General features: G+C 43.6%; 1 protein-coding gene across 8 annotated transcripts in view; it reads left to right on the plus strand.

The window, feature by feature from the left end:
- The window catches only part of EHBP1 (EH domain binding protein 1), a 617,593-nt gene that overhangs the window by 236,506 nt on the left and 365,134 nt on the right, over positions 1 to 15,953 (plus strand). For all 8 annotated transcript variants that reach the window (XM_033936740.1, XM_033936741.1, XM_033936748.1 and 5 more), the window contains one exon: positions 15,299 to 15,477. In XM_033936740.1, the coding sequence (XP_033792631.1) occupies positions 15,299 to 15,477 (179 nt within the window). The remainder of the gene's footprint in view (positions 1 to 15,298; positions 15,478 to 15,953) is intronic.

The following is a 15,953-nucleotide window of genomic DNA, read 5'->3' on the forward strand; positions in this document are numbered from 1 at the left end:
ACTATATCAGGAGACCCGGCTGGCTTGTTCCTCTCGTCGTAAGAGTAGTGACTTTATTCACACTTGGTCTCCTTACTTGGACAGTTTGCCGCCAAGGAGTCGTAGTCGAATTGTGAACAGATTGCAACTGTATTCTGCTCCACCTGTCTGACCTGGGATTCTTTTCTGTTGGGGCAGGGGGGAGGGGGGGTTTGGGGGGAGGAGGGGTACAGGCCTGTTGGGCCTGTTGGGGGGTGTTTGGGTCTCTTTGTTCCCTGAGAGGACATCAGAGTCCAGTCCTCTTTGGGGGGGAGGTGGCCCTCTTTTGACTGTTGTTGGAAATGTTACAATCCTTATCTGTGTTCTGTGGTTGTGAGTTGTTATTCTCTTTACCAATAAAAAAAGTTTAATATCAACTATATCAGATGTATAAAAAGGGCTCAGCTCTATGTGCTACCAAGGTGAGAGCGGCCTGCGAGGTTCGCTACAGCTGGTCAATGAACCTCAGCAGGCTGCTTTGAAGGGGAGCGGCAGCAGCAGTTCGTGCCGGTGAGCCAGAAGACACCAGGAAGCTGGGGTGGAGGGAGGGTAAGAACAGGCAAGCACAACAGGGGCAAGCATAGCACAACAGGGGGCAGGGAGAGAAGGAAAGGGGGCTGCTTTGGGGAGGGGTGTGCTGGGGGGGCAGACAGCAATCATGCTTTAATCTGGGAGGGGGTAACAGAAGGGGGCCATGGATTAGGCAGGCATGGCACGGCAGGGGGAGGGGGAAAGGGGGGATGCTTTGGGGGGAAGGGTGTGCTGGAGGGCAGACAGTAATCATGCTTTGCTCTGGGAGGGGGGAAACAGAAGGGGGCCATGGAGCAGGCAGGCATAGCACAACAGGGGGCATGGAGAGAGGGAAAGAGGGCTGCTTTGGGGGGAGGGGTGTGCTGGAGGTCAGACAGCAGTTATGTATCCTATGCTGGTAAAAAATGGAGGAGGAGAGGGAAAGGGGGCTGCTTTGGGGGGAGGGGTGTGCTGGGGGGCAGACAGCAATCATGCTTTGCTCTGGGAGGGGGGAGGGAATAGAAGGGGGCCACGGAGAGACAGACAGGCAGGCATGGCGCAACAGAGAAATACAGGCAGGCAGGGGGCCAGGGAGAAACACAGACAGAAAGAATGACAGACAGCGTCCAAGGAGAGAGAGAGAAAGAAAAAAATAAAAAACCCAGACAGACAGATATCTACTCTAGCACCCGTTAATGTAATGGGCTTAAACACTAGTTAATATATAATCTGGCAGAAAGGGAACTATACAAGGTTTGAATCATTTGAATAAATCCGGATCCTATACCAAACCAGTCCATTGCTGGATACATGAAAGTCCATTCTACACGATCAAAGTGTGGGATTCTTAGGTAAACTGGAGAAATAGTTCTTAAATGGCTTGGATTCCTTGGGTATTTGGTGGGAGACTCCTGTATTGTAGGGGATAATTTTCTTTTGATTGGCAATACCCGAGAGCTTGTGTCTGAGTTTCCTGTGTTATTCTAGTGATGAAGGGGTGGGGTGGGGGGAACTTATGTGTAAATGGCTTTGTTTTTTGTTCACAACTGTATACTGTGAGGATTGCTGATTTGTTTGCTGTATTGTGAACTTGTGTTTTTGGGATGATTTCAGAAATTCAATAAAATATATATATGTACAAAAAATGAGTTGGTAAATTGATTTGAATCAGATATCAGACCGCACTAGTGCCTCCACATAAAAAGCCTTTGTTGTCTTTAATGGCGTTCCATTCTTACTTTTTTTGTAAACCGCACTAATGTGAAAGCAAAGTGCGGTATATAAATACTAATAAACATAAATATACAGCAAGAATCAAATTCTTCCATTCTGGCATGAAAATGTTAGCATGTTGGCTATCAGTTGCTTAAACCAAAATGTTCTGAGTTTGAGAAGAGGTTAAAAAAAGCATTTTTGCATTATTACTGAATCTGTGCCGAACAAAAATGAGCAAGAATTTAGAGTACTATATTTCATGAATTGTGTGTTGCTGAATGATAAATGACTTAGACAGCATTCTGCCAGGTTCGTGGTTTTGTTTTTATAATAACTCATTAGTCTTACTGTCATTAAATGAAATATTACCTTCCTGCTATTTCTTAGTTACAGCAAAGTTGTCTTCCCACAAGCAGTAGAAAGATAAATTGGTGTGTCTGGCTTTATCAAGGGTAACTTGTAGTGGCACATGTCTACCAAGAGGGGGTATCAGTGGATTGTAATATAAAGAAAGCACGAATGATTCACTTCTTGAATTTAAATTCATTTGTTATTAAGTGGCTTGGGGTTCCTTTTACTAAGCTGCGCTAGCATTTTTAGCGCGTGATAACCCCGCGCTACACAAAAAATACTAACGCAAGCTCTATGGAGGCGTTAGCGTGTAGCGTGCGCAGCAATGTAGCGCGTGCTAAAACCGCTAGCGCAGCTTAGTAAAAGGAGCCTTGCTGTCTTTACTTTTATCTAAAAGACTAGAAGACTAGCTGACTGAATACTAGATATTTGCAGTATATCAAGTCCCATTCCTTCCTCTTTCCTTCCTTATATTGGCATTTGTATGCTTTTCTGCTAGATATACAGTATACAAATGTATGTGTAATATGGATATGGATATCTAGCTATACATATATAGAGAAATATATCTTAATTCAAATGTTTAAAATTATTTATTCGCATCAGATTCAGAAATCTGTTTTTTAAATCATTCAATGTTTATTAAATAAACTTGATATCAAGCTCAGTAATGACAAATATTTAACAACTTCAAACTCCAAACTGTCAATTTGATCCTAGATTGTGATTTTTGTTGAGCTATGAAAGCAAAACAGATAATAATGTGAAATAACATGGTGAATTAGCAGGAATAACATGAATTTTGTTACAAAGACATAGGATTCTGTACTGAAGCTGTTATTCTATAGCTGCAAACTTTGCAGAAGGATGTCATTCATATCTTTCAATTCCTCTCCTTAACCCTTTCAGGACCATAAGGATCGTAGGCCAATTTTTGTGGTTTTGACGACATTTTTATGGTAAAAAGGGCTTGCAGATGCCAAAAAATTGATTTTTTTTATGAAATATCATTATTTTTTTTTTAAAAAATCACACTTCTGGCTTATGGACAGTGTGGCAAGTGAATCTTCTCGTCAATCTGGCAACGACGCTAATGAATGAATGTCGGAACCAGTTTGTTTACATAAAGGCAGTATCATATGGAATCCGTACATATCAAATTTAGAACTGTAGACCATCCCAATCAAAATTTATAGGATTTTAAAGTTATGGGACAAATATGTCCCTTGGTCCTGAAAGGGTTAATTCAGTGGTCTCAAACTCAAACCCTTTGCAGAGCCGCATTTTGCATTACTTGGAGGGCTTCAGAAAAAATAGTTAATGTCTTATTAAAGAAATGACAATTTTGCATAAGGTAAAACTCTTTATAGTTTATAAATATTTCCTTTTGGCTAAGGGCTCCTTTTACTAAGCTGCGATAGCGTTTTTAGCGCGTGCTGAATTGCCATGCATGCTAAACCCGCGCTACGCGGCTGGAACTAACGCCAACTCAATGCTGGCATTACAGTCTAGCGCAGTGGTTCCCAACCCTGTCCTGGAGGACCACCAGGCCAGTCGGGTTTTCAGGATAGCCCTAATGAATATGCATGGAGTAGATTTGCATGCCTGTCACTTCCATTATATGCAAATCTCTCTCATGCAAATTCATTAGGGCTAGCCTGAAAACCCGATTGGCCTGCTGGTCCTCCAGGACAGGGTTGGGAACCACTGGTCTAGCACACGCGGCAATTCAGCGCGCGCTAAGCGCATACTAAAACCGCTATCACAGCTTAGTAAAAGAAGCCTTAAGTCTTAATAATAATATTGTAATTTGTAGCTAAAGAGACATATGATCAAGAAACTGTTTTATTTTACTTTTGTGATTATGATAAACATGCTAAGGGCCTCAAAATAGTACCTGGTGGGCCGCATGTGGGCTGCGAGTTGGAGACCACTGCCTTAAGTAGTGGAGAATAGCTCACTGTTCAGTTTTTCCTTTTGCAAGTGAACTGAGTAGGTATGTTTCTATGTGTTCTCGCCAGCTCAAATGCAGGTTGTGCAGGAGAACCCGGAAACAATGTTCTAGAATTTTTTTGTGCAAATTGAAGAGTTACCTCCTTCTGTTCCTTCAGGGATCCCCCAAATCCTTAAATTGAATATTCTGATATAGTAAAAAAAAAAAATAATTGCCATACTGGGACAGACCAAAGGTCCATCAAGCCCAGTATCTTGTTTCCAACAGTGGCTAAACCAGGTCCCAAGTATTTAGCCAGATCCCAAGTAATGAAACAGATTTTATGCTACTTATCCTAAGAATAAACAGTGGATTTCCCCAAGCTATCTCAATAATGACTTATAGATTCCCTTTTAGAAACTCTGCTAAGTTTACTGATTTCACTACATTCTCTGATAACAAATTCCAGAGTTTAATTACACATTGTGTGAAGAAATATTTTCTCCGGTATTTTATAGACCTCTATCATATCACCCTTGAGCTGTCTCTTCTCCAAGTTTAAGAGTCCTAGCCATTTTATCCTTTCCTCATAGGGAAGTCATCCTGTTCCTTTTCTGCCCCTTTTCTAATTCAAGGTGCGGCCGTACCATAGAGCGATACAAGCTCATTATAACATTTTTATCTTTTTTTCCATTCCTTTCCTGATGATTCCTAACATTCTTTCTTGTATAATCCCACTTTATTCCAGGACCAGTTGGTTATTTCCCTCTGCTTTCCAGAACTTTATAGGAAGCCTCAAAATTTCCGAGACTTAAACTCCTCCCCATCATACCTCATCACTATGCCTGTGCCTCAGTTCCTCAGTCTTTCTTCCTACAATCCAGGATGTAGTAGCTTATCTTTTCACGTATTTTCAGTATTTTGCATTTGTGATTTTTGCCCTCATGCTGTGGAGGTTTCCTGTGGGGACATCCTTGGCCTTTGGAAAACGTCTATTTCTAGGGGGTTCCCTACTTGTCAGTAAGCCCCCTGGAAAGCCTGCACATCAGATCGAGGCTCAGGGAGTCCTTGGGAGATTGCTTACTCCAGGTTCATCCGCTAGTGGGTAGCGAGCAGGCTGAGCAGTTCTGTGGAGGCGTAACCGAGATTGGATCCAGATTGCATTCCTCCGCCAGGATCTGCGCAGCATGTCCAAGGATGGCGGAGGTCTCCAGTCTTGGTGATCAGGCCGGTGGGGCAGTCAGAAAATTTGAAATCCAGATTTACAGTTCTCTGAGGCAAAAGATCTTCCTATGAGCTGTTTTTAGCTCTGTATGCAGTATTTCTCATTCAGCATATGTCAAAGTGAATACAGGCTGACAGTCTGAATCATTGATTATCCCAGGACAAGCAGGCAGCCTATTCTCAACATATGGGTGACGTCATCCATGGATCCCAGATGTGGACAGCCTTGCAAGCAGACTTGCTTGTAGAAACATAGAAGTTTTGAGTCAGTCGCACCGTGCATGCCCGAGTACCTGTCCGCCCAGCACAGGGTGCTGCCTCCTGTAATCCAGCCTGGACAATCAGCAGTCTCCTGCGAGGTTGAATCCCTGCCTGTGCCTCGAGCTGAAGCTTCACACTCTATGCAAGGAGCAGAGTCTTTGCGAGTGTCTGGTCTGGCATCTACACACTCTATGCAAGGAGTAGATTCTTTGCGAGTGTCTCAACAGGAATCCTCACAATCCATACAAGGAGCAGAGTCTTTGGGAGTACTTCGAGATTCCCCTATCCAATCCACTGTGTTTCGATCTATAGCTTCTAGCCCTTTCCATTCACCAGCAGCATTGCCTGTTTCCATACATAGGGCGAAGTCTCCTCGATCCTTGAGACCAGCTTCCAGGCACCACTCTCGTTGTCGATCGAGGCCTTCATCGAGACATCCATCGAGGCGCAGATCTTCTAAAGAGCAGCCTTCTTCGTCTAGGCCTCATTCCAGACCTTCCAGCTCTTCGAGGCCTCCAACTCCTTGCTTGAGGTCATCACTTCTGGACCCTCAGGAATCAGCTGCTTCTATTGCCTCCTTCAAATCTCCATATTCTTTGGATTTCCATTTCTCCAGAGAGGCTTCACCTTTGTTCTCGAGGTCATCGAGTCCCTCACGAGGCAGGGCCTTGGCGGATCAGCTGTCTTTCTCTTCCTTCCTTCGTCAGATGGCTGATGACCTGGAAATTCAGTTAGATGCTGATTCTAAATACTCTAAGGAGTATCTCGAGGTCATGCATTTACCTCAACCTCCTGCGGAGTCACTTAAGCTTCCTCTTAACAATCTTTTGTCTCAAACTTTCAAACGTCTGGAGACTCCTTATGCTATATCTGCTGTTCCAGGCAAATTGGACTCGAGGTATAGAACTCTGCATTGCAAAGGGTTTGAGAATTCACAATTATCTCATCAATCCCTCCTTGTGGAGTCGTCTTTGAAAAGAACCCATCCTTCCAAGGTCTATGCTACAGTTCCTCCTGGAAGGGAGGATAAGACCATGGACAAATTTGGACGCCGTCTATATCAAAATGCTATGATGTCCTCCAAAGTCCTCAATTACAATTTTGTCTTTGTTACTTATCTCAAGTTCCTTATTGATCTTCTTCCAGGTTTTCTGAAGAACCTGGATCAACATAGACATTTCGAGTTCCAAGAAGTCACTGCTACTCTGTCACAACTCAGGTTGCATCTTCTCCAATCATCTTATGATGCCTTTGAGCTGTCGGCTAGGGCCACTGCTTTCTCTGTAACAATGTGCCGCTTGGCCTGGCATTGACATGGATCCTGATCTTCAGGACCGTCTGGCTAACATTCCTTGTCAGGGCAATGACCTCTGATGAATCCATAGAGGCTGCCACTAAGAAGTTGTCTGAACATGAAAAATCTTTTGCTTCCATTGTCAGACCAAAGCCAAAGTCAGCTCCTGCAAAACCTTCACGCCCTACTCCGGTTTTCCAGAAGCATTATACTTCAAGGGCAGCTCCTTACACTCGAGCTCCTTCCAAGAAACCGCAGCAACAGAAGCAACAGAAACCTCAGCCTTCTGCTGCATCTAAGGCTTCATAGCCTTTTTGACTGTCTAAAACAGAGCATAACCTCCATCGTTCTGCCTCTGTCCTTCCTTCCCTCCATAGGAGGTCATCTCCATCATTTTTACCACTGATGGGAGACCATTACATCTGACCTCTGGGTGCTGTCAATAATCAGGGAAGGATACTCTCTTCATTTCACTCAGGTTCCACCAGAGCTTTCTCCAAGAGTGTATCCTTCCAATTGTCCCAGACCGCCCTTCTTCGTCAGGAAGCTCAGGCTCTGCTTGGTCTCCGTGCCATCGAGGAAGTTCCCTTGGAACAGCAGAGCAGGGTTTTTTATTCTCGTTACTTCCTAGTTCTGAAGAAGACAGGAGATCTGAGACCCATTTTGGATATCAGGGCTCTCAACAAATTTTTAGTCATGTTGTCCCTGGCGACCCTATACCCCCTTCTAGATCAGAACGATTAGTTATGTTCTCTGGATCTCAAGGAGGCTTATACTCGCATCCCCATTCATCTGACTTCCTGTCAGTACCTCAGCTTTTGGGTGTGGAATCTGCATTACCAATACAGAGTGCTACCCTTTGGCCTGGCTTCATCTCCCAGAGTATTCACCAAGTGCCTGGTAGTGGTAGCAGCACTCTAAGGAACCATGGTCTTCAGGAGTTCCCCTACCTAGATGACTGGCTCAAAGATTCAACATCTCAGGGGGTTATAGCGATCCAACAGATTACGTGGTTCCTACAAAGCTTGGGATTCGAAATCAACTTTCCCAAATCCCAACTTCAGCCCTCTCAGAATCTACAGTTCACTAGAGCTGTTCTGGACACTATCCAACTAAGAGCATTCCTTCCGCAACAATGTCTGGAGTCTCTTCTTCAACTCTGTCATGCAGTGTCTTCCCGCTTTTCAATCTCAGCGAGACACATGATGGTACTACTAGGTCACATGGCCTCCACAGTACATGTGACTCCTTTTGCCAGACTTCACCTCAGAATTCCTCAGTGGACCCTGGCATCTCAATGGACGCAGGCTTGCAACCCACTCTCTTGACACATTACAGTCACTCCTTCGTTGAGACAGTCTCTCCGCTGGTGGATGCTCTCTTCCAGTCTCTCCAGAGGCTTGCTGTTTCAAACACCCCCTCATCAGAAGCTCCTCACAACAGATTCCTCGACCTACGCTTGGGGGGCTCATCTCGATGGTCTCCGTACTCAAGGCCACTGGACCAGTACGGATCATCAGTGTCACATCAATTTGTTGGAACTCAGAACGATCTTCAGTGCTCTCAAAGCTTTTCAACATCTTTTTCACAGACGGACAACCAAGTCGCCATGTACTATGTCAACAAACAGGGGGGGTGGGATCTCCCTCCCTTTGTCAAGAAGCTCTGAATGTTTGGGACTGGGCAATCCTCCACAACACCTTCCTCAAAGCTGTCTACATCCAAGGCACGAAAAACTGTGTGGCGGACAAATTGAGTCGTCTTCTGTAACCTCACGAATGGATACTCAATTCCTCGCCTCTTCATCACATTTTTTCACAGTGGAGAACGCCTCAGATAGATTTCTTTGCATCTTCCCACAATCACAAACTGCCTCAGTTCTGCTCCAGGATATATTCTCCTCATCGCCTCAAGGTAGATGCTTTTCTACTGGAATGGATGAATCTTTTTCTGTATGCATTCCCTCCATTCCCTCTCATTCTCAAGACTCTTGTCAAGTTGAAGAACGATCATGCCACCATGATTCTGATAGTTCCTCGGTGGCCGAGACAACCTTGGTACTCCCTTCTACTTCAACACAACAGCAGGGAGCCATACCTTTTACCAGTTTTTCCGTCTCTGCTTACACAGAGTCAAGGATCTCTACTTCATACCAACCTGCAGTCTCTACACCTGACAGCTTGGTACCTCTCAACATAACTCCTCTTCAGTTTTCTCAACCTGTAAGAGACATTTTAGAGGCTTCTAGAAAGCCTTCCACTAGACAATGCTATCACCAAAAATGGACTAGATTTTCTACGTGGTGCATCTCTCATGATAAGGAGCCTCAGATTTCCTCCTTATCTTCTGTTCTAGATTATCTTTTGCACTTATCCACCTCTGGCCTCAAGTCTACATCAATCCGAGTCCATCTCAGTGCAATTGCTGCTTTCCATCAGCCTATTGAAGGGAAACCCCTCTCTGCTCATCCGGTGGTTTCCAGATTTATGAAAGGACTTTTCAATGTCAAACCTCCTCTCAAATCACCTCCAGTGGTTTGGGATCTCAATGTTGTTCTTGCTCAATTGATGAAGCCTCCATTTGAACCAATTGATAAGGCTCATCTTAAGTATCTTACCTGGAAAGTGGTTTTTCTCATTGCCCTCACATCTGCTCGAAGAGTCAGTGAGCTGCAATCATTAGTTGCTAATCCACCTTTCACAGTCTTCCATCATGACAAGGTGGTCCTCTGTACTCATCCTAAATTCTTACCTAAAGTGGTTTCAGAATTTCTTCTCAATCTATTGTACTTCCAGTGTTTTTTCCAAGACCTCATTCTCATCCTGGAGAATCAGCTCTTCATACTCTGTACTGTAAATGTGCTTTGGCCTTCTACTTGGAGCACACCAACCACACAGAACTGCTCCTCAACTTTTTGTCTCCTTAGATCCAAACAAGTTGGGACATCCGATCTCTAAGTGTACCATCTCCAACTGGATGGCTGCTTGTATCTCTTTCTGCTATGCCCAGGCTAGACTACAATTACAGAGTTGAGTCACAGCCCACAAAATCAGAGCAATGGCAGCTTCAATAGCTTTCCTCAGATCCACTCCTATTGAGGAAATTTGCAAAGCTGCTACCTGGTCCTAGGTTCATACTTTCACCTCTCACTATTATCTGGATGTTTTCTCCAGACGGGATGGCCATTTTGGCCAGAGAGTATTACAAAATTTGTTCTCCTAAGTTGCCAATGCTCCCATCATCCCATTCTGGTTAGTTTGGAGGTCACCCATATGTTGAGAATAGGCGGCCTGCTTGTCCTGGGATAAAGTACAGTTACTTACCATAACAGTTGTTATCCAGGGACAGCAGGCAGCTATTCTCACAACCCACCCACCTCCCCTGGTTGGCTTCTCTGCTAGCTATCTGAACTGAGGAGACGCGCCCTGTGCTGGGCGGGAAGGCACTCGCGCATGTGCGGTGTGGCAGACTCTACAAGCAAGTCTGCTTGCGAAGCTGTCCGCATCCAGGCTCCGTGGATGACGTCACCCATATGTTGAGAATAGCTGCCTGCTGTCCCTGGATAACAACTGTTACGGTAAGTAACTGTGCTTTTTGGGGGGTCTTAAGAAGGAGCTTTTAGGTGGTTTCCCTGTATGCCTTACCCCTCCCCACCACTAAAAACCCAAATCGCCATTTTTTAGGGTTCCTGTGATTTTCCTGGGCTATTTTTCATCAAAATAGGTGGCCATCAAAATCGGTGGCCATCTTGGATTTTTTTCTGATTTGAATTTAAACATATTTTTTATATTTTCATGCTTTATTTATGCTAGAAAACTGCATACATTTACATTTCTCCCCAGGGCAGGATGGGAAGGATTCATGCCTCATTTGCGGTGGATGGCTGTTGGATGTGCAGCTGTGTTCCACATGCATTGTGACCCGCGAAGGGTGCGAGGCTTGCCCGGATTCAATGTCTTCGACCTCCAAGGAGGGTCTTTTTGCGCCTGCTGCCCCGATTCCCATGAAAATGGCATCAGGGACCCTGGGGAGTGCTCTTGCGACATTTCTGCAAAACGTAAGCGCGTCTCTGGTGAGAAACCTTTCAAATCCTCTAAAAAGTACAAAACTAATGTGCAGAGGTCAGCTCCCACTGTGGAGGATGGGTTTCCCCTGGAATTTGTGAATATAAGAACATAAGAATAGCCTTACTGGGTCAGACCAATGATCCATCAAGCCCAGTAGCCCAATCTCATGGTGGACAATCCAGGTCCCTAGTACCTGGCCAAAACCCAAGGAGTAGCAACATTCCATGCTACTGATCCAGGGCAAGCAATGGCTTCCCCCATTCTTTCTCAATAACAGACTATGGACTTTTCCTCTAGGAAACTGTTCAAACTTTTCTTAAAACCAGTTACAGTCTCTGCTCTTACCACAACCTCTGGCCATGTGTTCCAGAGCTTAACTATTCTCCGAGTGAAAAAATATTTCCTCCTATTGGTTTTAAAAGTATTTCCCTGTAACTTCGAGTGTCCCCTAGTCTTTGTAATTTTTGATGGAGTGAAAAATCGATCCACTTGTACCCATTCTACTGCACTCAGGATTTTGTATACTTCAGTCATATCTCCCCTCAGCCGTCTCTTTTCCAAGCTGAAGAGCCCTAACCTTTTTAGTCTTTCCTCATACCAGAGAAGTTCCATCTCCTTTATCATCTTGGTCGCTCCTCTTTGAATCTTTTTCTAGTGCTGCTATATCTTGAGATAAGGAGACCAGAATTGAACGCAATACTCTAGGTGGAGCAATACAGGGGCATTATCAGGCATACTTAGTTAAAAAGTCTCTGCTGTTTCCCTTCCACTGGCTTCTGCTCTGTTCATAGGGACTGCTGCTCTGCTCAACCAGGGTCTTTTCTCTTGCCTTTCTTCGGGAGTGCTGGCAAGTAAGCCGACTGTGCCCGCAGTTGCATCGGACACCCTCTCCATACCTCTGCTTTCACCAGGAGGCACTGCAGTTATCGTACATGTGGCAAACTTGGCACATCTCCAGGATCCAGATCAGTGTGGAGCCCCAGATTTGGGAGAGGATCCCACTCTGCACCTATTTTTCAAGCATACGCACACATTGTTGATTTAATCTTGGAATCTGTTCAGGAATTGAAACTACAGGCTAAGCAGCCAGCCATTGTAGAATTTTCCCTCATGAGTGACCAGAGGCCACAATCTGCCTCCTTTCCTGATCATCCAGACCTTGTACCTATTCGTACAGATATCTGAGAGACACCTTAGGGTCCTTTGAAATGTGCTTGTGCCATGGCACGGCTATATCCTATGGCAGATGCCTTTAACCAGCGCTTTGCTTCCCCAAAGGTGGATTCCTCGGTGGCACAGGTCACCAAGCACATATCTTTCCCCAGTGATGAGAGAGTAGTCCTGAAGGATGTTCGGGACAGATGTGTGGATTTTCTCCTTAAGCATTTGTTTGATTCCATTGCTGCTAATCTTAAGGCAGTGTCAGCCTCTTCTTTCATGGCTCAGGCATGCCATTCCAAGGTGTGCCATGATCCTGACACTGTGATGCTTCGCGACTTGGATTTTCTCATCTCCTTTATAGATTATATGGTTGATGCCTTGTACGACATCTTGAAAGTTTTTGCTAAGCTTACTACCTATTGTGTTTCGGCTCGCAGAATGATTTGGATCTGGCAGTGGTCTAACAATTCATTTTCTAAGGCAACCTTAAGCTGATTGCCCTCTATGGGACAGCTGCTGTTCGGCCAGGGTCTGGATGACCTTATGGCTAGTGTGCAGGATCACATGCCCAGATCATTGCCTGTGAATAGATCCCACCCTTCCAGGGGTTTGGGATATTCTAATTTTTATCCCTTCTGGCGCTCCCATCTGTACTCGAGCCTGTCACCCGAGTACAGGTCACCAATGAATTTCGCCTCTCTGACCACCTGCTTGTTCTGGTGGGTCCTGCCCGCAAAGGTAGGTCAGCTTCTAAGAATACCATTTCCAGGTGGATTTGTATGGCCATTTCCGCGGTGGTGCAGGCTTAATCAACCAGAAGTGTTTCATCCTCTTGGGCAGAGTCATCAGCTCTTTCTCTGGATGAGATTTGTAGAGCTGCTACCTGGTCTTCCTTACATACATTCACCAAGTTCTATAGGATTGATGTGGCGGCCAAGCAAGATGCTGTTTTTGGTGCCTCTGTTTTGGAAGCGGGCTCATCAGTTCCACCCTGAATTTTTGGGACTGCTGTGTTATGTTCCACTGGTCCTGGAATAAAGTGGGATTGTACAAGAATGAAAGATTAGGTTCTTACCTTTGCTAATGTTCTTTCTTGTAAATCCACACTTTATTCTGTGCTGATTCACCAATCATCTGCCTTTACAAGTACTGGTAAGCTGGTTTTCTGTTTTCTAACCAGCCTTTGAGTGCCATCAGAATGGGTTTAGCACTTAGTTTAGGAGGGTCCCTGTTTCAGGTGCTCCCTTCTAACTGTGCAGGCTTTATCTCCCTATAGCACTGTTTTGTCATCCAGGTTTCTAATGTTGATATGAACAGAATTGATTTACTTGTTGGGAATTTCTCATTATTCCCCTCTCTTTGGTTTTTGTCCTTTTCAGATGTTCCTGGCTGCTTCTAGACTGACTGAGGAACTGAGGTACTGGCACAGTGATGAGGGGGAGAGGTTTAAGTCTCTGAAATTTTGAGGTTTCCTACAAAGTCCTCGCGGGTAGAGGGAAATAGCCCACTGCTCCAGGAATAAAGTGTGGATTTACAAGAAAGAAGATTAGCAAAGATATGAACCTAATCTTTCGATTTGCTTTCTTATCCGCTGCTGCACATTGAGCTGAGGGTTTCAACATATCCTCAACAATGACACCTTTCTTGGGCAGTGACTCCTAACATAGTTTGGGTTTCTCTTTCCCACATGTATCACTTTGCACTTGCTCACATTAAACGTCATCTGCCATTTTGATGCCCAGTCTCCAAGTCTTATAAGGTCCTCTTGCAATTTTTCATAATCCTCTTGTGATTTAACAATTTTTAACAACTTTGTGTCATCAGCAAATGTAATTATCTCACTAGTTATTCTCATCTCTAGATTATTGATAATTGTTAAAAAGCAGCGGGTCTCAGCACAGACCTCTTGGGAACCCCACTATTGACCATTTAAACCTTCTCTCTGTTTCTGTTTTTTCAACCAGCTCTTAATCCATAATAGGACTATCCCATGACTTTCTAATTTCCTCAGAAGTCTTTCATGAGATACTTTGTCAAATGCCTTTTGAAAATCCAAATACACAATTTCAACCAGCTCACCTTTATCCACGTGTTCATTCACTCCTTTAAAGAAATACAGTAGATTGGTGAGTCAAGGTTTCCCTTGACTAAATAAATCCATTCAGGCTTTGTCTCATTAAACCATGCTTATATATATATTCTGTCATTTTGTTCTTTATAATAGTCTACCATTTTGCCCAGCATCGATGTCAGATTCACTAGTCTATAATTTCCTGGAGCACCTCTGGAATCCTTTTTAAAAATTGGCAAAAATTTTCCTCGTCTTCCAGTTTTCTGCCAGGAAATGTAGCTACTTCTCCAATTGATCACCTTGCTGTAACACCTGCTCTTGCTCCACCTCTACATCGTGGAGTCAACCTCCCACTTGTTCCACTTTTTTTTGGAATACCTCCTATCTTTCATCCAGTCTATTAATTACCATTTCAGCAATTTCTGCTTTTGTTTCCTGTATTTCTTGAACAACGAGCTGTACAGTGTGATCAGGAACCTGTGATGTGGCCACTTCATTTCCATTACCGACTTCGGGTTTGTCTGCTCACTGCAAATGTCTCGACTTTGCGGCCTTACTTGCTTATGTTTCTTTTATTGATGGAGTCACTTATGATTTCAAAGTAGGCAGCATGGGAGACAGCCCAGCAATAGCAGTGCTTTATTCTCGTTCTCCGTAGGTAAACTAGAGAGAATTCAAAGGGGAGCTCCAGAGTGAACTTATTCACATCCAAGTTGCATGGCTAACAAACTAGAAGTTATGTACAGTATGGCTTTGATCTATGTTGTTTAATAGGAGAGTAAAACTTCTAGTAAACTCTGATCCTGATGTGACTTCTTTTTGATTCAATCAAAAGATTATTATTAAAAGTGAAAGGCATAGTTTTGCATGACTGCATTTTAGAGAAGCTTTCTAAGGGCGTGCATAGACTTAGGGATAGAATATCTGAAGTATTTAAGTGCTTTAACCTAATGTTTCCTTTAATACAGTTCTCAGCCTGTTCTTAGTTGCAAGTTTAGAATCCTGCATATCCACATCCTTCAGAGGCAAATGCCAAGGGCTAAAACTGAAGATAATAACTTGAGATTTGTGTCTCTTGCTATTGTAAATTGACAGTTTTCAAGGACCTCAAATGACATCAAAGCAGGCAGATCATCTAGTTTGGTCAATTAATGTTAATTTTCATCTTTGAAAAAAATGTGTTTTTTTTCCAGCCAAGCCCAATACCAAGTCCTGTTTTAGGAAGAAAACCAAATGCAAGTCAGTCACTGCTTGTGTGGTGCAAAGAAGTTACAAAAAACTACAGAGGAGTAAAAATCACCAATTTTACCACATCATGGAGAAATGGCTTAGCCTTTTGTGCAATACTGCATCATTTTAGACCAGACCTAATGTAAGTAATAGGTTTTTTCAGATTTTCTATACAATACAGAAAAATATGAATTATTTGATTGTACAGTGTTGGCCACTTGCATTACACATGTCTAGTAAAGAAATTTACAAATGCTGGAGTTCAATGAATTACTCTAGTTCTTTTCGCTCAACCATTTTTCTTTCCCAATATCCTTACATTGATTTACTTTTCCTCTTATACAAAAAACACTGTCTTTGATTATGCAAATTGCATTGTGTTAAAATGAGATGAGACAAATAGGCCTGTAGCTCTCTTTGTTGACAAGAAGGGATTACCATATAGTGAATTTGGTTGTCAGAGTTGGTCCCTCATCTTTGCTTTACCTTCTTTTCAGATGGAAAGCTGCAGGCAATGAACACTGATAGATTTTATTTTTTACTTTCATTTTCCATACTATTAGCTTGGCTGATTGAATTGCTATGAAATTCCAAGTTACTTTATGATATGACAATTTT

Source organism: Geotrypetes seraphini, chromosome 3, assembly GCF_902459505.1.
Source record: "Geotrypetes seraphini chromosome 3, aGeoSer1.1, whole genome shotgun sequence".
Lineage (NCBI taxonomy): Eukaryota > Metazoa > Chordata > Amphibia > Gymnophiona > Dermophiidae > Geotrypetes > Geotrypetes seraphini.